A 22,125-nucleotide genomic window follows, 5' to 3' on the forward strand; every position below is an offset into this window, starting at 1 on the left:
TATAACATCAGAACACAGTGAGCGTTGGACAAAAAGAAACTGAACTCTTTGAAGGAATTTAATCTCAAATCCAGCTGCATCTTGATTTTATCCACCACATGAAGCTGCTTGTGTTTTGGAGCTAGCTTTGCGGCCTCAAGGGCTGGGCAAAAGTAATATCTCAATATTTTTTAGCTGAATGGCAATATATGATATATATCTCGATATTTTTTCTTCCCAAAAGGTTTAAACAAAAAGGCCCTTCTGAGTCAAAGCTATATGTCCCAAATGTCAGAAGATTTTAAGTGGTCATTTTTGTTTTGGTATTAGGTTCGATCATTTCGGTCCGGATCCGGACCGAGGTCCGCCTATTAGTGACCTCTCATGTAGGGTTTGTTTTTACCATTATTTAAAGTTGTAGAATTGATTTTAAAGTCTGACTTAGCCACTACATGTTTGGATTCCTGTTGAACAAGGTCTTTAAATGTTATTTAACAGCCGCAGCACAATCAACAGTAACTACAGAAGATTCAACAACTACTACAACAACTACAACAACTACTCCAGGGACAGCGGCTCCAGCGACATCAGCTCCAGTGACAACAATCGCTGTTTTCACCACAGTTTCTCCAGCGACAACAGTAGCTGCTTCTGCCACAGCTACCCCGGGAACAACAGGTGCTGCCTCCACCACAGCTGCTCCAGTGACAACAGCTCCAGTGACAACAGTCGCTGCTTCCACCACAGCCGCCCCAGCAATAACAGCTGTCCCCTCCACCACAGGTGCTCCAGCCACAACTGCTGCTGCCTCCACCACAGCTGCTCCAGCCACAACAGCTGCTGCCTCCACCACAGCTGCTCCAGCCACAACAGCTCCAGCAACAACAGTCGCTGCTTCCACCACAGCTGCCCCAGCAATAACAGCTGTCCCCTCCACCACAGGTGCTCCAGCCACAACAGCTGCTCCAGCCACAACAGCTGCTCCAGCCACAACAGCTGCTGCCTCTACCACAGCTCCTCCAGCTACAACGGCTCAAGTGACAACAGTCGCTGCTTCCACCACAGCTGCCCCTGGAATAACAGGGGGCGCTTCCACCACAGCTGGTCCAGTGACAACAGCTGCTGCCTCCACCACAGCTGCTCCAGCCACAACAGGTCCAGCAACAACAGTCGCTGCTTCCACCACAGCCCCCCCAGCAATAACAGCTGTCCCCTCCACCACAGGTGCTCCAGCCACAACAGCTGCTCCAGCCACAACAGCTGCTGCCTCTACCACAGCTCCTCCAGCTACAACGGCTCAAGTGACAACAGTTGCTGCTTCCACCACAGCTGCCCCTGGAATAACAGGGGGCGCTTCCACCACAGCTGGTCCAGTGACAACAGGTGCTGCCTCCACCGCAAATGCTCCAGCGACAACCGCCGGTGCTTCCACCACAGCCGCCCCAGCAATAACAGCAGTCCCCTCCACCACAGGTGCTCCATCCACAACAGCTGCTGACTCCACCACAGCTGCTCCAGCCACAACAGCTCCAGCAACAACAGTCGCTGCTTCCACCACAGCCGCCCCAGCAATAACAGCAGTCCCCTCCACCATAGGTGCTCCAGCCACAACAGCTGCTGACTCCACAACAGCTGCTCCAGCCACAACAGCTGCTGCCTCTACCACAGCTCCTCCAGCTACAACGGCTCAAGTGACAACAGTCGCTGCTTCCACCACAGCTGCCCCTGGAATAACAGGGGGCGCTTCCACCACAGCTGGTCCAGTGACAACAGCTGCTGCCTCCACCACAGCTGCTCCAGCCACAACAGGTCCAGCAACAACAGTCGCTGCTTCCACCACAGCCCCCCCAGCAATAACAGCTGTCCCCTCCACCACAGGTGCTCCAGCCACAACAGCTGCTCCAGCCACAACAGCTGCTGCCTCTACCACAGCTCCTCCAGCTACAACGGCTCAAGTGACAACAGTTGCTGCTTCCACCACAGCTGCCCCTGGAATAACAGGGGGCGCTTCCACCACAGCTGGTCCAGTGACAACAGGTGCTGCCTCCACCGCAAATGCTCCAGCGACAACCGCCGGTGCTTCCACCACAGCCGCCCCAGCAATAACAGCAGTCCCCTCCACCACAGGTGCTCCATCCACAACAGCTGCTGACTCCACAACAGCTGCTCCAGCCACAACAGCTCCAGCAACAACAGTCGCTGCTTCCACCACAGCCGCCCCAGCAATAACAGCAGTCCCCTCCACCATAGGTGCTCCAGCCACAACAGCTGCTGACTCCACAACAGCTGCTCCAGCCACAACAGCTGCTGCCTCTACCACAGCTGCTCCAGCTACAACGGCTCAAGTGACAACAGTTGCTGCTTCCACCACAGCTGCCCCTGGAATAACAGGGGGTGCTTCCACCACAGCTGGTCCAGTGACAACAGGTGCTGCCTCCACCGCAAATGCTCCAGCGACAACCGCCGCTGCTTCCACCACAGCCGCCCCAGCAATAACAGCAGTCCCCTCCACCACAGGTGCTCCAGCCACAACTGCTTCTCCAGTGACAACAGCTCCAGTGACAACAGTTGCTGCTTCCACCACAGCTGCCCCAGCAATAACAGCTGTCCCCTCCACCACAGGTGCTCCAGCCACAACTGCTGCTGCCTCCACCACAGCTGCTCCAGCCACAACAGCTGCTGCCTCCACCACAGCTGCTCCAGCCACAACAGCTCCAGCAACAACAGTCGCTGCTTCCACCACAGCTGCCCCAGCAATAACAGCTGTCCCCTCCACCACAGGTGCTCCAGCCACAACAGCTGCTCCAGCCACAACAGCTGCTGCCTCTACCACAGCTCCTCCAGCTACAACGGCTCAAGTGACAACAGTCGCTGCTTCCACCACAGCTGCCCCTGGAATAACAGGGGGCGCTTCCACCACAGCTGGTCCAGTGACAACAGCTGCTGCCTCCACCACAGCTGCTCCAGCCACAACAGGTCCAGCAACAACAGTCGCTGCTTCCACCACAGCCGCCCCAGCAATAACAGCTGTCCCCTCCACCACAGGTGCTCCAGCCACAACAGCTGCTCCAGCCACAACAGCTGCTGCCTCTACCACAGCTCCTCCAGCTACAACGGCTCAAGTGACAACAGTTGCTGCTTCCACCACAGCTGGTCCAGTGACAACAGGTGCTGCCTCCACCGCAAATGCTCCAGCGACAACCGCCGCTGCTTCCACCACAGCCGCCCCAGCAATAACAGCAGTCCCCTCCACCACAGGTGCTCCAGCCACAACTGCTGCTCCAGTGACAACAGCTCCAGTGACAACAGTCGCTGCCTCCACCACAGCTGCTCCAGCCACAACAGCTCCAGCAACGACAGCTGCTCCAGCCACAACAGCTGCTGACTCCACAACAGCTGCTCCAGCCACAACAGCTGCTGCCTCTACCACAGCTGCTACAGCTACAAGGACTCAAGTGACAACAGTCGCTGCTTCCACCACAGCTGCCCCAGGAATAACAGGGGGCGCTTCCACCACAGCTGGTCCAGCCACAACAGCTGCTGCCTCCACCACAGCTGCTCCAGCCACAACAGGTCCAGCAACAACAGTCGCTTCTTCCACCACAGCCACCCCAGCAATAACAGCTGTCCCCTCCACCACAGGTGCTCCAGCCACAACTGCTGCTCCAGCCACAACAGCTGCTCCAGCCACCACAGGTGTTCCAGCCACAACAGCTGCTCCAGCCACAACAGCTGCTGCCTCTACCACAGCTGCTCCAGCTACAAGGACTCAAGTGACAACAGTCGCTGCTTCCACCACAGCTGCCCCTGGAATAACAGGGGGCGCTTCCACCACAGCTGGTCCAGTGACAACCGCTGCTGCTTCCACCACAGCCGCCCCAGCAATAACAGCAGTCCCCTCCACCACAGGTGCTCCAGCCACAACTGCTGCTCCAGCCACAACGGCTGCTGCCTCCACCACAGCAGCTCCAGCGACAACAGCCACCACCTCCATCACAGCTACACCAGCAACAATAGCCATCACCTCCACCACAGTGGCTCCAGCAACAACAGCTGCTGCCTCCACCACAGCAGCTCCAGTGACAACCGCTGCTGCCTCCACCACAGCGGCTCCAGCAACAACAGCCACCATCTCCATAACAGCTACACCAGCAACAATAGCCACCGCCTCCACCACAGTTGCACCTGGGACAACAGCTCAAGTGACAACAGCCGCTGCCTCTACCACAGCTGCCCCTGGAATAACAGGGGGCGCTTCCACCACAGCTGGTCCAGTGACAACAGCTGCTGCCTCCACCGCAAATGCTCCAGCGACAACAGCTCCAGCGACAACCGCCGCTGCTTCCACCACAGCCGCCCCAGCAATAACAGCAGTCCCCTCCACCACAGGTGCTCCAGCCACAACGGCTGCTGCCTCCACCACAGCAGCTCCAGCGACAACAGCCACCACCTCCATCACAGCTACACCAGCAACAATAGCCATCACCTCCACCACAGTGGCTCCAGCAACAACAGCTGCTGCCTCCACCACAGCAGCTCCAGCGACAACAGCCACCACCTCCATCACAGCTACACCAGCAACAATAGCCATCACCTTCACCACAGTGGCTCCAGCGACAACAGCCACTGCCTCCACCACAGCAGCTCCAGCGACAACAGCCACCACCTCCATCACAGTGGCTCCAGCGACAACAGCCGCTGCCTCCACCACAGCTGCACCAGCGACAACAGCTGCTGCCTCCACCACAGCTGCACCAGCGACAACAGCCGCTGCCTCCACCACAGCTGCACCAGCAACAACAGCTGCTGCCTCCACCACAGCGGCTCCAGCAACAACAGCCACCATCTCCATCACAGCTACACCAGCAACAATAGCCACCGCCTCCACCACAGTTGCACCTGGGACAACAGCTCAAGTGACAACAGCTGCTGCCTCCACCACAGCTGCTCCAACGACATCATCTCAGCCTGTTACATCAAAGATGTTGGTATTTCAATCCTTTGGAGTGACTTTTACAGATGACCTGCGGAATTCTTCATCTACAGCGTTCAGAAAACGAGCCACACTGACAGTGGACACAGTAAGTATTGTTCTTGAAGCAAAGCAAAACTTAAATGTATGAGCTGATTTAATTTAATTTAATTTAATTTTTATGATGCTAAATCACAACAGCCTCCTCAATGCACTTTATATTGTAAGGTAAAGACCATAAAATAATTAAAAAATAAACCCAAGCATGCATACTCACAGAATTTTTGTATGTGTGTGTGTGTTTCTTTTTACAGCTTGAACCTATTTACAAAAAGAAATTTTCCACGTACCACTCAATGACTGTGATTAGATTTAGGTAACTTATTTTTACGTATATACTGATTTAATTTCATAAATATTTTATAATATATAATAACTTAATGAAAATAAAATAATGTTTTGGGTATTCATTTCACAGCAATGGATCAATCATCACTGACCTTATTATTCAGTTTGGATCTACATCAGTCCCTAATAACACTGAGATTGGAAATGTTTTGATCAGTGCAGCACCAAACATAACAGCCTTCAACATTACCACCAGCTCTGTTGTTGTCAGTGACACAGGTAAGCAATATTAATACTATCATATTAAAAAAAATCATATCTCAGAACTTTTGCTAAAGCAATGCCTTGTTTCCTTTTCTTGGTATTCTTTTACAGCAACAACTGCTGCCCCCACTCTCAGTACTACTGCTGCTACAAATACAACTGGTAGTGTGACATTTACAGCTACCAATACTACAACTCCAGTGGCTCCAACTACAGTTGTGAACACTCCATCTGCAGCTACAAATGCAACCACAGCAACCATTACAACCACCACATCTGTAACATCTACAACTGCTGAGCCAGTAACAGAACTACTGCTACAATTCAAAACAAATGAAACATTTATACAAGACTTGGCCAATCAGACATCTACAGAATTTAAAAATCGAGACACACTGCTAGTGACAACAGTAAGTATCTTTCTTCAAGTGTAAGTCATAACAAAACAGATACATTCTAATTGCAAGCACATTTTATTCTGTAAGTTAAAAAATTCCTGCTAGAGATTCTATTAGCATTTGAGTGCTGGTGTCAAAATCACATTGGAGTGAAATAGAACAAAAAATGTAAATTGTATCAACAGTAAAGAAAACTGTATATGATTATATAAGGCATATTTTATCCTAAACACAATGTTTATTTCGGGAGTAGGGAAGCACAAACCCTAAACATATGACACATATATTCACAGATTTTGTGTGTGTGTGTGTGTGTGTGTGTGTGTGTGTGTGCACGTGCGCATTTGTTTGTAGATTAAACCTTTTTACAGTGCAAAATTTTCTTCATTCCGCTCACTGAAAGCAGTTTCATTCAGGTAATTAGTTTTTATTATACTCATGGAATTTTGCAAGTATTTATAACATAAATGTAAATAAAACATTGTTTTGGGTTATTCTTTTTACAGTAATGGATCAATTATCAACAAAATGTCCATTGGATTTTCATCTTCATTGGTCCCTAATGCAACTGAGATTGGAAAGGTTTTGATCAATGCAGCCTCCAACATAACAGCCTTCAACATTAACGCCACCTCTATTTCTGTGAATGGCACACGTAAGAAATATTTAATACTATCATATTAAACATATTAATAAATTATAGAACTGTTTGTTAGAGCAATGTTTTTTTTTCTCAACATCTGCAGAAGTGTCACATGCAGTGAGCCACAACATCAGTCTCCTCACTGCATCCTGCATGGTGCTGCTGTCATGGCTGCTGTCAGGCCAGCAATAACATCTGTGCTGTTGCTCTTCCTAAATCACTTGTCTGCTGTGACTGTGAATGAAAAGGACTTCGTTCCCAAGAAGACCTTCTGGTTGAATGCAATCATAGTATGGCTTAAAAGGAAATAAACTAAAATGAACCTTTGTGTTATCAATCGATATTTACATAATTTCTAACAAATTGGTCATTGGTTATCAATGTATAATATAAGTCCTGTGATACAGTCATAATCGAAGTTGGACATATTGTGTTTTAATCCATAAAGCATTTCCTGAGCTTGTGATTCTGACAGAAAAGAATAAAAGTGATATTTAAAAAGAACTAGATATAAAATTCAAAGTTAAAATGCACATTAATAATGAAGGATAAGTGCAAAAACACATCAATTTAATCATACAGTAACTCATATTCTGAATGGAACTTTTAATCATTTTCCATTTGATATTCCTCGACTCACATCCATGAAGGAAAGAACCTAATCCACTGAAAGAGTAATGTGTGTAATTATTAATGAATAATATAAGGTCAGATTGTGTGAAAGTAATAGAAGTTAAGTAATCTCCACACCCTCACCCCTCACCCCCACAGCTTCTCCAACAAACTGCACACAGCTGGACTGTGGCATTCCTGAAATGTAAGCTGCACGAACAATGTCCTATATGATTACCCAATCACGTTTTATATATTTAAATCTATTTATACTGTGTGAGACTGTTCCTATAATTTAGATGCCTATAGTAAGAAATAGCAATACAAAATCAGAATCAGAATCAGAATACTTTATTGATCCCAGAGGGAAATTTCTGTTGTTACAGCTGCAACCGTTTCATTTAAATGAGTAAACCAAAAACACAATAACATACACTAAAGGCATAAAAATATAAAGACTAAAGAGATACTTTATATCTGATATGACTAGTTCACTCATATCAACAATTAAAAACATAACAAATTTATATACTTTATCAATGTAATACCTGTTTTTTGTTTTATTTTTTCATGCAGATAAAAAAGTCTGTCATGCTATGCTCAAGATGCTTCCATTAAAGGCCCTGAAGACATACACAAGTTGTTTTCTTTTTTTCTTTTCTTGCAGCAAGAAGGCCACTTTATCAATGACTAATCAGGGCTTTCAAATTATGCCGGCGGCAGGCGCATTTTCCACCTAGTCCACCGCTCTGCGCCGTCTACTTTATAATTTTCCTAAAAAAATTTTTTTGTGCCGTTCGCCGTCTCCATTTCCAGCACCATGTGGATGCACGTGGCAATATTTAGGTTCTTTCAATCTGAGCCATTTGATTGGTTCATGACTGCCATGTGACTATTCATATCATCTGCTGCCGTCATGGCTTCGGTCTCGGTCATAAGGCGCCTGCTACTTTGGCATGCCCCCCTGCTACTCCAAAACAATTTGAAAGCCCTGCTAGTGTAGCAGTACTTGAGACCGGTCTCCAGACCACTTTTTGATGGACTTGGTCTTGTCTTGGACTCGACCGCAGGTGAGGGAGGGAGGGACACCCTATTTAGGTTTTTTAATTTTTAGGCCCGAGCCAACCGTAATCGCAAGGGGCGTAGGCGCAAAAATGGGCGCGGTCGCATTGGATGCAGTCGCAAGTGACCCCAGACCTCATGGGGACGTGCGTCATGTCACGTTTCCGAAAACGTATGTATGAGGGTGACTGGAAAAGTGCATAATTAACATCGTAAGTGTTTGTCATTCTTCTTCTTTTTCTTTCTCCGTCTTTCGTCTCAAATTTGACCCCCTGAACATACACGAAAACTCACCATTAATGATGACATCATGGACATACCTTCTATTAGCACAGTGGTCCAATATAAAACTTAGACAATCATATTTTAACTTTCATTGTTATATTTAAACTTTTTTAAATAACATCTTAACTGAAAAAGACTTGATTTTCACAAAAAATATAGATGCTTTTAAATGAACTTTTTTGTAGTCTTAAAGGATGGTTCCTGGTGAAGTGCCTGACTTTGTTCCCATTTCTGACTGACTGAAGGTATGGTGGCACAGAGTGTGGATTCCAAGTGTCTCAGGAGGTCCTGCACCAGTTTGATGACATTCTGCCAGCTCAGCACAGTCTATGTGGTGATGGCAATCTCCAGGTTCATTTAATGAACTTGGAAAGACAGAGTGAAATTCCTCGACCAGTCAGCTGGTCCACTGCAGTTGAAAATTATATATCACTCAAAAATATGGCTGGACTTTAGAGGATAACAAATGGGGATTCTAACAGAAATCCTCTGCTAGATGTGGCTACTATTAGCTCTGACACAAATTCTCAAAAAAAAAAAAAAACTTTGAACAACCTTTAGATACAAATTTGTTACCGAATTACTATTTTTGTTTAAAATTGTTTAACTACTGAAAACTTTCACTGGCTAGGTTTTCGACCTGAAGAAAGCAGAAGACCATGTGTTCTACTGTATAAAGAACTTTTTCCTTTTAATGATGTAACATCAAACAGCACATGGAGGTACAGATTTGTTTAACTAAGACAGGTTTACAAAAGCATTCAAGATCAGTATTTTTGTTAACTCTAAGAATAATGAGCATTTCTTCACAAATGTGTTCCTCTAAAAGAAAAATGCACTATTATTAAAATAAAGCTTTTTTCCTCAAGAGTGCTGATCTTTTTTTCTGTGTAATTCTACCACTGTGTCTCAGTGCATTCGAATATTGAGGAAATGTTTGATTTTTTTCCATTTTAAAATGCTAATTTTCAAGATATAAATATTTTAAACTTTAAAATTTTGCCAATTACAAATAGTGTTTTTGAAATGACAAATCCAGATATTCTAATTTACTGAGAGACACCAATCTTTATGTACTATGTTTAGAGACTTTCTTGAAACGTTTCATCACAAAATGCTAAAATAAAATTTGATAACATGGGGGGTTTATAAAATAATGTAAAATTTGAAACTTTTGATTAAAACCATAAATGCTGAGGTTAAACTTATGAGCAACAAGATTTGGAGTTTAGGGAATTCCAAACCCGGGAGAGTTCTGGATGCCATAATCCATGGCTTCTTGAAACGCCTCATAACTGTGTAACACTGGAATTCTGATAGTATTTGCACAAACATTTGCTACAGGGAAGTGTGAGGTGGCCTCAAAAAGAAGCTGTGGCTTTGGCTGAATTCCTGCTGGAGGAATTTCCCTCAGTCCAGTAGCAAACATAAGGATGTCTTCCAAAGACAGATTTCCATTTTTCTCTGGGGAGGTAAGAAGGAAAAAAATTATTTAATGGGAATAAACTGACAAATGTGCCCTTACGCTTAATAATGATTACATTTTCAACCAACTTTAATACCTTCCACATAAAGCAGATAGTCTTGCCAGTAGCTGAGTACTCTTGTTTCCTCTTGACGCCTGGTGCTGCCAGGTGGACTGAACTGCATGTGGAAGATGTCCTCCACAGCATCAGCTGTCAGCCTGGTCTCAGTGTAGCACATGAACGAGGAGAAGAGTGAAGGATGCTGTTCCAGGGCGTTGACAAAATCCAGCGTCGCTAGACCCTCTCTGAACCTATAAAACAAAGTCATTTTTAAAAAAATAGATTAGTTAGATGTTACTTGTCAAGGTTGTTTTCCCTTACCTACAGCATAATTAACTCTCAACAATTAAACAAAAGCTATTGTGTAAGAATCAAACCGGCATTGTTACCCAGCTAAGACACATCCTGCTATAAAACAGAAGCCAAGCCCAGCTCCCCCGACGCAAAAGAGCTCTTGCATTTATAACATTGGTTTTCTTTTATTATTGGGAGGTGGACTGGATCTTGAAAACCAAATAAGTTCATTAGTAAACAAAAGTACCTACTGAATAGTCAAAATGTCATACCTCTGGATGGAAAGATGGTTTCGATAGATGAAGTACCACTGAATGTAATCAGCTACTACCTTCTTCTTATCCTCCAGTGTCCTCATGAAGCGATAGCAGCCTGCAGTCTGGAGCAAGCTGGAGTGTTTTTCAGAAAGTACTCGCAGCTCATTCAGGGATTTTGCATTCTTTATCTAAAATAAAAAGAAAAACACAGTATATGTATTTAGTTTTACTGATTTCACATTCAACAATCTATCAAAATTATTAGGGCTTGGACTATTCAAATATTTTCACAATGGAAATTATGACTACATAATTTGAGACATTTGAAAGCCATGTTTATAACCATATAACTGGGCTAAAAAAAAAAAAGACTGACTCATTCAAGTGACATCCTTCACTCTTACAGTGCAGTCTAACACACTCTCTAATCAACAATTTTCTGCAATCATACATTCAGTGGATAACCAAAACTAAATCCATGTCTTTTCCCTTTATTGAGGTTCTTCAGTATCCCAACCTTACAAAATACTTCAAGGAGAGCCTTCTTGATTTCTTCATCTGGTGTATCATCAATTGGAGTCTCAAATGTCTTGTCTTTGCCAACAAGATACATGAAGAAGTTTGGGGAAAGACAACGTGGCCCTGGACCACCATGAACAATGGACACTGCGATCATTCTTCCAATGTAGAAATATTCATTTTCCTCTGCAGCTAAAGGAAAAAAATATTACATTATAATAAACCAATTATGAGTATTGAAAAAAAATGTGGGGAAAAAAATAACTACCTTTGCTATCAAATGTGAGGTATTTGGCGTGGTCTTTTCCTTCAAATATTCTTCTTGTCTTTATGGCTTCCATCAAAAGGGTGAGAAATTCTCGAGTAGGCCCACCTGTGTCCAAAGCCTCTTCCACCAGCCCAACATCATCGGAGAATTTCACCATCATGGCAGAGTTGGGGCTATATGTAGAGCGTCTGAAGCCTCTATAGGCACCATCCCAGACATTAGCTCGGTTAATGTTGAATCTGCTACAGGAAGTTTTGTTAATCTTCAGAGACAGATTTGAGATGACATCTGCAGCCGTTAGTCCATCAGGTTCATCACTGTAGAATCAATCAGCGAAAAGCAAGATCATATTTAAACTCTTTTCCACTTTGTGCATTCAAGCTTTTTGCTGTTATTATTTGGGAGTTGTGTTTTATTTGTTGTCTTTTTATATTTTTTTCTTTTAAGTAATTTTCAAAAACAAAATATGAATCTTCAGAACAATCCCCAGTAAACAAAGAATTTTCAGAATCCTTTTGCATGAATGCATTTATCAGCAGAGCAACAACTACAGAGGAACGGTTAGACATTTTTGTTCCTGTCAAAAGTGTATTGGATCAAAAATAGCAGCAGTAACAGTAATATATAATGTTTAATGGACAATACATATTTGATACATGTTTTATCTTAGAGTCACAAAACTATATGTTTATTGTACTTTGAAATATCAAATTACCTGTCTTCCTTTGGAAAGTCCTCTACCTCAGCTTCTGAAGAACTGCTGTCAATGATGACAGGTGCATAAATGTTGGTATATGTACTGTGGAAGGAAAGTACAAACACAAGATAAATGCAGTAAATTTAATGGGTAGTCTGGTAATTTGGCTGTTTTGGCTCTGCAGTACTTGAACCTGACAGAAAATGTTATGATTAGAGTTGTGGATTAGATAGAGAACCTCAGTAATTAAAAAAATAAATAAAAATTGTCACTGACCATGTTATTTCTATACTGCATTCAAAATAAAAATGAAAGGTTGTGATATAACATTATGACTAACTTGTAGAAATGACTTGAAGTATGATCTGCTGAGGTGAATGCCTTTTGGGGTCCTGTAGCATTCTGAACCTGCAACAGAAACACACTGTACCCTACAAAAAAAAATGCGTAATGGCATACACATTTAACTTCGAAATGGAAATGTAGCATTATTACAGTATATACAAGAATATTATATACTTGCACACTTGATGGCTGGGATGTTGAGGGTGACCTATAAGATGCAGAGTTTAAATGATTAAGATAAGAATGCTACAAAACAGAAAACATTTAAGTGGCCATCAAATGCAAACTTTAAAGAATTAAAAACATTAGATGTCTATACCCCTGACACTGAGGCCAGATCAATGTGTCAGAAAGCAGCTAACTTACCAATGTCTGGACTCTGGTGTACTACTTTCTGGGCTTGTCCAAAGCTGTCAAATATAATCATGAAACCCTAAACTCATTGTCTGTCACAACTCTAAGTCTTACCACTCTATATTCCTTTAAAACCTTATTATTGTTATATCCAGAAACTGAATGCAATATGTCTGAATGGAGAGTACAAAAATCTTGAACAAATAAATCCCTGAAATTTACCTACCACTGTGTCAGAGAGAGGTGACATAATGGGTGGAACCCTAACAATAACTTCATCATCCTCCTCATCTTCTGAATCACTTTCATCTCTGGGACCTTACAGAATATTTGATGATCACAGTTACAGCTGGATGCTCAATGCTGTTCAACACACTGGCTAGAATTCTAACTTTAACTTTAGTTAAAAACAAAACCACTAATCACAGAAATAAAGAAATTAGACAATAGAGATGGTAAAAGAGAGAACTAAAATTGTGCCAATTATATTTAATACTCACTTTCTGACAAGAAGCCCTCAATGATGCAGACAAACAGTGTAATTCTTTGGTAAGATTTTCCAACAGCCTCTTTGTAGAGTTGAATTGTAAAAGGCGTGTCAGTTCCAGGAATATTTTTTACTTGAGAGCCATCAGGGTACAGCAGGATGTATTCTCCAGCTTCCATATCTTGGTTGAAATCTTTCAGTTTTTTAATAGCAGCACCCAAAAGTTTCTCAGACGACCAACTTGGTTCAACATCTAATGGTAGTGTTTTCCCTCTTATGGGCCTCATGCCAGTCTTGGTTTTGTTCATGATCCCAACAGAAATCTAGATTATATATCAGAAAAAAAATGGCGGTCACATTTTGCACAACTGTTTCATTCTGTCAGAAAACAGCCTCACTTTCAAATATTTCAATTATTACCTTCACTATTTTCTTTGATTTCTTTTTGCATTTTGAGAACATCCTTCTTTCTGCCTCTTTTCCTTCACGGTACTTGAAGAACTGCTGAACAACTGACTTTCCTGAAAAGGCAGGGAAGTGGAGGAGAGACCATAAAAGATCCTTTATTGGTCTACTTTGGCTCATGATACAAAGGCAAATATGATAAAGTTGCAATTGAAAAACCATATGAACATACTTTACATAAAACAACACTTCTTCATTAAAAATCAGGTCTTGGTTTCAGAAATGTATCTGTCACACCAGATGCCTATAATTTTCCAACTAAAAACAAATTCTTTCATGTTTCACACCATGTAATCATAGGTTAATACAAAAGTGTAAACACTAACAAGCTTAACAATTCTTGCCCTCATCATTTTATTTGCTTACAGCACTAGTAGAAGTTAAAAATACCAGGGAGCTTGAAAAATATACCTCTTGAGTGTTCAGGGTCTGCAGCGGTAACCGGAACAAAACTTATGTCTTTTCCACAGGAACAGCAAAATTTTGTCAAGCTTTCAAACTTAAACCCACATAATGGACAATACATCTTAAAATGAAAAACAAAAAAAAAAATTGTCCGATTTTAGCAATTTGTTTTAGCTACAAAAGTGGCAGTCAAACTAGCCCAGGCTAACAGTAAACATTAAATAGCAAACATATAGCTACAGTATTATATGGATCACGCAATAAACACACACATTACCTTGCATGTTTTTGTCCCTCACAACACTGAAAAATCCTTTGTTTCATTTAAGTGTCTCCATACGTCGTTTGCATGTTCTGGGTTCTGTCACTTCCGCAGCTGGTCCGTCACAATATTGTCTCCCCCAAAACACTTCCATTTTGTTTTGTGTGCTTTTGCAGCATTTTTCTATTTGCTGGTGTTTTCTTAAGTTGCTGTGCATTTATTTCCGTTTTGGTTTTTTTCAACTTCCGTTTTGTTTTTTTCAACTTCCGTTTTGTTTTGTGTGCTTTTGCAGCATTTTTCTATTTGCTGGTGTTTTGTTACATTGCAGTGCATTTGGCCTCCCAGGGCCACTGTACCCCTCCTGATGAAAAACGGCTCTCAGTGAAGAGCCAGCTCCGACCGACCATCACTGTCTGCACCTGTGTCCGCGAGAGCTGCAACACGAGCGCTGCTGTGGGTGAAAAAAAAAAAAAAAAAAATTCTGATCAGCGGCCGGTTCGGCCTGGAAACGACCGGCCGTTTGGGAAACGTCCCGACCCTCCCGATGGCCACCACGCCCCTGCTTTACTTTCATTAACAGTAAGCACCAGAAACTGATTAACAACCCACTCTGCTACTTAACTAAAGTAGATCAATATCCAGTGGTTTAATTGACTCAATGCTATAATCTGATTAAAACGTGTTCCGTTAAATATTTTATGCAGTTTAAAGCGAAGTACTGAAAATACTCATTTGAGTATTGCTCTTGTCTTGCTTTTGTTATTCTTTTCATGTGCCCTCCTTTCAGTTTTGTGCACCAGTATTCTCTCTGTCTCTCTCTCACACACACACACACACACACACACACACACACACACACACACACACACACACACACTGTGGTTACTGCTGCTTACAGTCATGTCAGAACCATGTCATGTGTTTTACTATCAGTGTTATGTACTTGTGCTAACACTGCAAATCAATTTCCCGTTGCTTTAATTATCTGTCAGTGTGTGAAATCTCAGATATTTCTTGTTACTCTTCATAAAGAGCATTCTCAAACTGTTGCAAATTTAGACTTAAAGTGAATATGACGGGAAAAAAATTATGCCATTTATTTTTAAATGGTCTTTGAGTTAAATTTCATTTATTTTGCTATATGTAAAAATAAAAATAAATCCAATGCATGTTTCAAATATAATGTATATTTGTAATAATGTAATGTAATGGTGTATATATACTAGGCATGCGCCGATCCAATATTCAGTATCGGTATCGGTCCGATACTGGCCAAAATTACTGGATCGGATATCGGAAAGAAATAAAAAAATGCACTCCGATACTTTAAATATTAAAAAAATGTTTGATGAAATTTGTGGCATGCCGTAAGCCGATGCAGCACCTTCGCATACGAGCGGCAGGCATCACGTGATAGAACGATTGTTGTGAGAGTTGTTCCGGCATGTCAGCGGTGTGGAGTTACTTCACACTCAAGGAAGGAAACAGCAAGACCGCCGAGTGTAAGTTGTGCAATGCAAGTGTCTCACGAGGTGGTAGCAGTGTTGGGAACTTTAACACCACGAACATGATAAAACACTTACAGAAACACCATGGAAAGGAGTACACGGAATTTATCGAGGCCTCGAATACTACGAAGAAAAATGTTTTGCGTCAACAAACGCTGCTGGAAAACGTTCAGAAACGCGAGAAACTCTCTCCAGAAAGCAACAAAGCAAAGCTGATAACGGAGAAAATTGTTGAATTTGTTGTGCTTGATGACCAGCCTCTATCTGTTGTGGAAAATGTTGGTTTTAAACCCTTAATGGAGCATTTGGAGCCACGCTATGTGCTGCCAAACCATCATTTCATCTCGGAGCAAGCTGTCCCAGATAAATACAAGGAAGTATGCAAGTTTATCTCTGAAAGCTTGCAGAGCATTCCAAGTTTAAGCTTAACAACTGATATCTGGAGCTCAGATGTGTGTCCATTGTCATTGCTAAGTCTGACAGCACAGTGGATAGACTCAAGTTTTACTTTAAAAAAAGCGGTGTTGCAGGCTAAACAGTTTCGTGGTTCGCACTTGGGAGAGTCCATCGCTTCAGCTTTGGAGGAAATGTTGAATGTATGGAAAATTCCGAAAAACAAAGTCCATGTTATTTTACGAGACAATGCTAGCAATGTAACAAAGGCAATGGACCGGCTCGGACTTGCAAGTTTGGGATGCTTCGCGCATACCTTGCAGCTTGTGGTGAATGAAGGACTGCTAGCACAACGTAGTGTAAGTGATGTAGTGGCAATTGGCAGGAAAATAGTGGGGCACTTCAAGCACTCACCACAAGCATATTCACGTTTGGAGGACATTCAAATGGAGCTGAATATGCCACCCAAGCGTCTGGTACAAGATGTGCGAACAAGATGGTATAGCACATATTATATGATCAAGACCCTCATTGAACAGAAACGAGTCTTTTGCGCATATTCCGCAGAATATGACCTTCCAGCCACACTCACTGCACAGCAGTGGGGTTTACTGGAAAAGGTCATGGCAGCTCTCGCTCCCTTTGAGGAGTTAACAAGGGAGGTAAGCTCCTCATCATCATCTGTATCTGATGTCATCCCAATAGTCTGTGTCCTCAAGCGTGTTCTCTCTCGAGAAACTGAGGCTGACGAAGGAATAAAGAAGATGAGAAGCACCCATCTTGAGGCAGTTAACAGACGCTTCAGAGATGTAGAATCTGAGCCACTATACACAGTTGCAACGTTGCTGGATCCAAGGTATAAAGACAGGTATGTGAGTCTTCACTGATATTGTTTTATTAGATGGAAGTATGTGAGTGAGTGAGTGAGTGAGTGAGTGAGTGAGTGACAGAGAGAGAGAAAAGGAGGGTGTGTGAGAGAAAATGGTGAGGATGTTTTACTTTAGATCATAGTTTAGTAAGTCTGCAGGACCATACTGATCACTTAATATTACAGTTTGGCTATTTTTTATAATTCCCGATACTTCACAAGTGTAGAAACCTCCAAACAAGTAAAGCTTCTTTGATGGTTGAGGTGAGGAAGATGGAGGAGGTGCTGAGGACAACCACAGTGGATTCCTCAGAGCCAGCAGAGGGGCCATCATGTTCAGCAGCCTTGGAACCAGCAAAGAAGACACCGCGTGTGGAATCTGCAAGTCCCAACAGACTTGAAAGCATTTTTGATGAAATCCTGAAGGAGAACACTGTAGAACCTGTTCCTGACTTAGCCACCACAAGTGCACGCATTGAAGTGCAAACCTACCTCAGCGAGTCAACTATTCAGTGCTCGGACAATCCACTGCTATACTGGCAAGTCAACAAACCTAGATTACCCACTCTGGTTTCTACAGCAGCTAAATTTCTGTGTGCACCTCCTACAAGTGTGGAGAGTGAGAGACTCTTCAGTACAGCCTCCATCATTATTGATGAAAGGAGAAGCAGGCTGACAGCTGAGAAGGCCGAAATGCTGATCTTTCTAAAGAAGAACCTGCCTCTCATGTTAAAGTGAACAAACTGTTACAAAATGGTTTTCAAAAGTTACTGTTTTTCAGTAATGGGCAGCTACTGCCATGTCTCACGGTAGGGGGATTCTATATCCAAAAACTTTAGTTCGCAGTGTGTGTGTGTTTATTTGTATTTTTTATACTGGAAATGTTTTTATACAAGTGTTAAGTTTTGTATAGAGATGTCACACAGTTGAACTTCAGGTTTAATGTGATGGAAAAAGATTGAACTGACAGCCATCTTAATACTAGTTGAGAGTCACGAAAAGCCATGTTTGCACTACTTTAATTACTATGTTGTTTTTACAATGGAAATTTTCCACTGTAGATGTCTGTTGAGTTTTAAGTATAAAAGGGTCCATCCTACAACTTGATTTTGTTAATTTGTTGAATATGAACAGTATTTTATGCTGAAATTGCACTTTGTTTTCAGAACCTAACAGCTTTTGAGATCTAGCATAAAGTTGCACTTTGAATTTCATTTTGAATATTACTTCAATCCTTAGATTTAAAGTTTTGCTTAAAATGTTAAAATTTCAGGATAAATGTCTGAATAGTGTTGACCAGCTATATGCTGTGAAAAGTTATGTTTAAATAAAAAAATCAGTACTGGCAAACTGAACTGTGTTTTGGGTGCAATGTATTTCTTGCAAACGAGTATAATATAATAACATTACAATTCTTTTTTTATTTGACTGTTGACTTACGTAAAATGCACCCAATGCTTTTTTTTTTTAAAGCAATTGTTTAAAAAAAAAATCGGATTTGTATCGGTATCGGCAGATACCCAAATATAAAATATCGGTATCGGTATTGGACCTAAAAAAGTGGTATCGTGCCATCCCTAATATATACACCCTGATTTATAAAAAAAAAAAAAAAAAAAAAAAGACTAAATTAAAAAATACAGTACAAATGATGAATCAGTTCTCTGGTAAACTAACACTGCATTCAAAGAACCACAATTTCCATTAGAAATATTTTGCTACCTAATATTTGATGCTTTTCTTAAACTCTGGGAGTATCTAAATCCTTGAAAAAAAAAAAAAAAAAAAAGAGGGCATGCAGACAAATACAATGATGCCACCAAATAAAACAAACCACTGTTTTCATGTGTGAAAAAATGTGTGAGTGACATGCTCCTCAAACTTGATAACATGAATCATTCTTATTCCTTTCCATCACAAAAGAACAACAACGTTTACACCCTCAATCAGCATCACTAATGCTAATTATGTTCTGAAACTAAAGGCATAATTAAGATTTACCATCAGTGGTAAGTTTGTGCCAAAACCTACCATCAACAGTTACTTCCTGATTTAAGACAGCTCTAAATCATATGATGTGCTCCTAGAGTGGTGTTTCTCCTGTGTGTAATTTGTATAAATGAAGAACAAAACGTGAGGCATCAAAATTTCCTTCCTGCTTTTCTTTGTCAGTTTGGGTCCTCTCTGAAAGACTCACATGCAGACATATTAACTGATCTGTGAATTAAAAAGGACAAAGCAAAACAAAATAACACCTTCTGTCTCAGCCTTAACAGATAACAATCAAACAAACAAACAAACAGAAAAACGATTTGAGGAGCTAGGAAAAAACTACAGTTTAAATCCATTGAATGAAATTTCCCACTTCAGATGTCCAACCAATTTGACTACTCCCCACTTAAGGCAGCTAGAAACACATTTAGCTAATTTATGGCTAACACAGAAACATTATGAACAGCAACATAACAGCTCGGTTATTTCTCATCAAAACAACGTTCAGATACAGTAACATTTAGTTAACTTACGGACAAAGATACTCCAAGGCTTAAAAACGCTGAAAACACTGTCTCTCTGCCATGCTGTGAGAGTCCATGCTCGACTGACTGACTTTCTGACACAAAAACGAAACCTAACTCAAATCCGGCCACAAGGGGGCAGTAAATCAACAGAATACAGGCTTTTCTATATAAACATTTCTCAGCATCACAATACACTCCCCGTCTGGTATATTAATAAATATACCACTCTTTTTTTTTTTTTTAAACATTAGTTTCAGCTTCAGACAAAAGTACTATTACATCAGTAACAGGCCTAAGATATGTTTTAATGGTACCTTGTTTTACGATTTTAACCTCAACTTTTCTCACTCTGTTGTCCTCACTGGGAATGGCCTTCACTACAATCCCAATTGGCCACTCATTGCGTTTTACTTGACTGTCTTTCAATAGAATAATATCACCCTGTTTGACGTTTCGCTTCTCTCTCTTCCACTTTTGCCTTGTTTGCAGTGTGGCAAGATACTCTTGCCGCCATCTTTTCCAAAAGTGATCCGCTAGACCTTGCACTTGCCGCCACTGGGCTTTGTAAAGGTCCTTGAGTTCAAAGTCTCCAGGAGGTGTTGGGACAGCACCAGCCTTCTGCGTTAAAAGCATTGCAGGAGAGAGAACCTCAGGCGCTTCAGGATCGTTTGAAACAGGAACTAAAGGCCTGGCGTTCATTATGGCCATGACCTCTGCCATAAGGGTGACCAAAACCTAATGTGTGAGGCGGGTGGTTGAGGTTTGCAGCAACAAGCCATCAAGGATGCGTCGAACGAGCCCAATCATCCTCTCCCACACTCCTCCCATGTGAGATGAATGTGGGGCGTTGAATGTCCAGGTGCAGCTTTGGTCCCTTAGATAGGCTTTGATCTCTGGGCCTTGAGTGTCGATTTGCAACTCTTTACAGGCTCCAATGAAGTTTGTTCCTTGGTCTGACCGTAAGTGTTTGACAGGTCCTCTGATCGACAGGAAACGGCGTAAGGCATTTATAAAACTCGAAGTTGACATTGCCTCTATGACCTCTATATGGACCGCCCTGGTGCTCAGACAGGTAAACATTACAGCCCACCTTTTACAATCAATGTTATTTGCCCTTGTGCGATGGGACTTGACATTCCAGGGCCCAAAAACATCCAGGCCTACATGAGTAAAGGGCGGGTCAATTGCAAGCCTGTCGGAGGGCAAGCTAGCCATTTTCTGCCCTTCTAGGCGACCTCTAAGTCTCCTACATGTGACACATTTGTGGAGTGTGCTGGAAATTAGTCTCTTGCCACCAACAATCCATAGTCCTGCTGAGCGCAGAGCACCTTCAGTGAACTGCCTGCCTTGGTGAGCTACTTGGCTGTGGTAATGTCTAACTAAGAGAACAGCTACATGATGATCACCTGGAATTATCAAGGGGTGTTTCTCCACGTCTGCAAGATCTGCTGCCTGTAAGCGTCCTCCAACCTTTAACAACCCACCATCAATAAAGGGGTCGAGCTTTCCAAGAGGACTGCGTGGGGGGATGTCTTTTCCTCTTTTAAGGCTTTCAATCTCTTCTTTGTAAGTCTCAGTTTGAACACACTGGATGATTGCTGTCTTTGCTTGTGAGATTTCTGTAGCATTTACAAGATTGCAACTGTGCCAACCTTTACAGGTGCTTGAAGCTTTAGAGAATGACTTAGCAATGTGAATGAGTGATTTGATTGCTCTTACCAGAGACTTCCAGCTTGAGAAACGCGCAAATCTGTGAGATCCAAGCTCCTTTTCCTCTGTTTTTGTCGCTAAGCAAATCACTTGAGGACGTATTTCAACATCCATTGAGGGCTGCACAAGGTCAAAAGTCTCTTTGCTCTGTTCTGGATCTCTTGGCTCAGTGTCAGATAGTGTGAGAAACTGAGGCCCAGAGAGCCAGGTGGTCTGTTGCAGTTGAGCTGCCAATACAGCTCTAGTCCCATGATCCGCAGGGTTCTGGTCAGTAGTGACATAATGCCACTGGTTTGGTTTGGAAGACCTGTGAATCTGAGCAACTCTGTTAGCCACATACACGTAGAATCTCCGGGTGACATTGTGTATGTAGCCTAGAACTATTCGGCTGTCTGTATAAAAGTTTACTGCATGAAACTCAATGTCACTTTCATCTATGATCACTTGGGCCAACTCCACTGCTAATACAGCTGCACATAATTCCAAGCGTGGGATAGGGTGCGCGGATGAGGGTGCTAGCTTGGATTTGCCCATGATAAATCCAACATAACATTGGCTACCAGTGTCAATGACCCTGAGGTATGCTGCAGCTGCTATTGCTATTGTTGAAGCATCTGAGAAGATGCATAGTTCCCTTCTCTGAGCATATGATGATGAAACTGGAACAAATGGTCTGTGGATTTGG

The 22,125-nt window shown here is 42.5% G+C and overlaps 3 protein-coding genes across 4 annotated transcripts in view; 1 reads left to right on the top strand and 2 right to left on the bottom strand.

The window, feature by feature from the left end:
• Window positions 1-7,830, top strand: part of LOC115775048 (mucin-19-like) — a 34,902-nt gene extending 27,072 nt beyond the window's left edge. Inside the window, exons 2-10 of the mRNA XM_030722490.1 lie at window positions 478-657; window positions 763-921; window positions 1,204-5,060; window positions 5,266-5,327; window positions 5,430-5,578; window positions 5,675-5,973; window positions 6,316-6,377; window positions 6,468-6,616; window positions 6,708-7,830. Coding sequence (XP_030578350.1) covers window positions 478-657; window positions 763-921; window positions 1,204-5,060; window positions 5,266-5,327; window positions 5,430-5,578; window positions 5,675-5,973; window positions 6,316-6,377; window positions 6,468-6,616; window positions 6,708-6,796 — 5,006 coding nt within the window. The 3' untranslated portion in view covers window positions 6,797-7,830. The remainder of the gene's footprint in view (window positions 1-477; window positions 658-762; window positions 922-1,203; window positions 5,061-5,265; window positions 5,328-5,429; window positions 5,579-5,674; window positions 5,974-6,315; window positions 6,378-6,467; window positions 6,617-6,707) is intronic.
• Window positions 7,831-9,230: 1,400 nt separating this feature from the next.
• On the bottom strand, window positions 9,231-12,671 carry LOC115775119 (G2/M phase-specific E3 ubiquitin-protein ligase-like). The gene is made up of 8 exons (XM_030722627.1): window positions 12,644-12,671; window positions 12,465-12,555; window positions 12,143-12,226; window positions 11,428-11,744; window positions 11,158-11,351; window positions 10,656-10,828; window positions 10,126-10,340; window positions 9,231-10,027 (listed from the first exon to the last, which is right to left on the bottom strand). The coding sequence occupies exons 4-8, from the start codon at window positions 11,585-11,587 to the stop codon at window positions 9,792-9,794; spliced, it is 978 nt and encodes a 325-aa protein (XP_030578487.1). The 5' UTR covers window positions 11,588-11,744; window positions 12,143-12,226; window positions 12,465-12,555; window positions 12,644-12,671; the 3' UTR covers window positions 9,231-9,791.
• A 174-nt stretch (window positions 12,672-12,845) lies between these two features.
• LOC115775120 (uncharacterized) lies at window positions 12,846-14,561 on the bottom strand. Of its 2 annotated transcripts, XM_030722628.1 has the most exons (5): window positions 14,458-14,527; window positions 14,187-14,301; window positions 13,731-13,831; window positions 13,324-13,633; window positions 12,846-13,141 (listed from the first exon to the last, which is right to left on the bottom strand). In XM_030722628.1, exons 2-5 carry the CDS (start codon window positions 14,299-14,301, stop codon window positions 12,969-12,971), a joined length of 699 nt encoding a protein of 232 aa, XP_030578488.1. In that variant the 5' UTR covers window positions 14,458-14,527; the 3' UTR covers window positions 12,846-12,968. The 2 variants fall into 2 exon arrangements, with proteins under 2 accessions (XP_030578488.1, XP_030578489.1); XM_030722629.1 differs by lacking the exon at window positions 14,187-14,301 and having other exon boundaries at window positions 14,458-14,561.
• Between the last annotated feature and the right edge of the window lie 7,564 nt (window positions 14,562-22,125).

This window comes from Archocentrus centrarchus, assembly GCF_007364275.1.
Source record: "Archocentrus centrarchus isolate MPI-CPG fArcCen1 chromosome 18 unlocalized genomic scaffold, fArcCen1 scaffold_23_ctg1, whole genome shotgun sequence".
In the NCBI taxonomy this organism is placed as follows: domain Eukaryota; kingdom Metazoa; phylum Chordata; class Actinopteri; order Cichliformes; family Cichlidae; genus Archocentrus; species Archocentrus centrarchus.

What these genes read in the sequence shown, in the direction of transcription:
- LOC115775119 (XM_030722627.1), bottom strand. Translation starts at nt 11,587, where the DNA reads ATGATGGTGAAATTCTCCGATGATGTTGGGCTGGTGGAAGAGGCTTTG. An exon ending in TCCTTGAAGTATTTTGTAAG is followed by an intron (nt 10,829 to 11,157) that starts GTTGGGATACTG and finishes TTTTTATTTTAG; the next exon opens with ATAAAGAATGCAAAATCCCT. An exon ending in AACCATCTTTCCATCCAGAG is followed by an intron (nt 10,341 to 10,655) that starts GTATGACATTTT and finishes TTTGTTTTATAG; the next exon opens with GTTCAGAGAGGGTCTAGCGA.
- LOC115775120 (XM_030722628.1), bottom strand. Translation starts at nt 14,301, where the DNA reads ATGTATTGTCCATTATGTGGGTTTAAGTTTGAAAGCTTGACAAAATTT. An exon ending in AATCAAAGAAAATAGTGAAG is followed by an intron (nt 13,634 to 13,730) that starts GTAATAATTGAA and finishes TATATAATCTAG; the next exon opens with ATTTCTGTTGGGATCATGAA. An exon ending in TGAGGGCTTCTTGTCAGAAA is followed by an intron (nt 13,142 to 13,323) that starts GTGAGTATTAAA and finishes ATATTCTGTAAG; the next exon opens with GTCCCAGAGATGAAAGTGAT.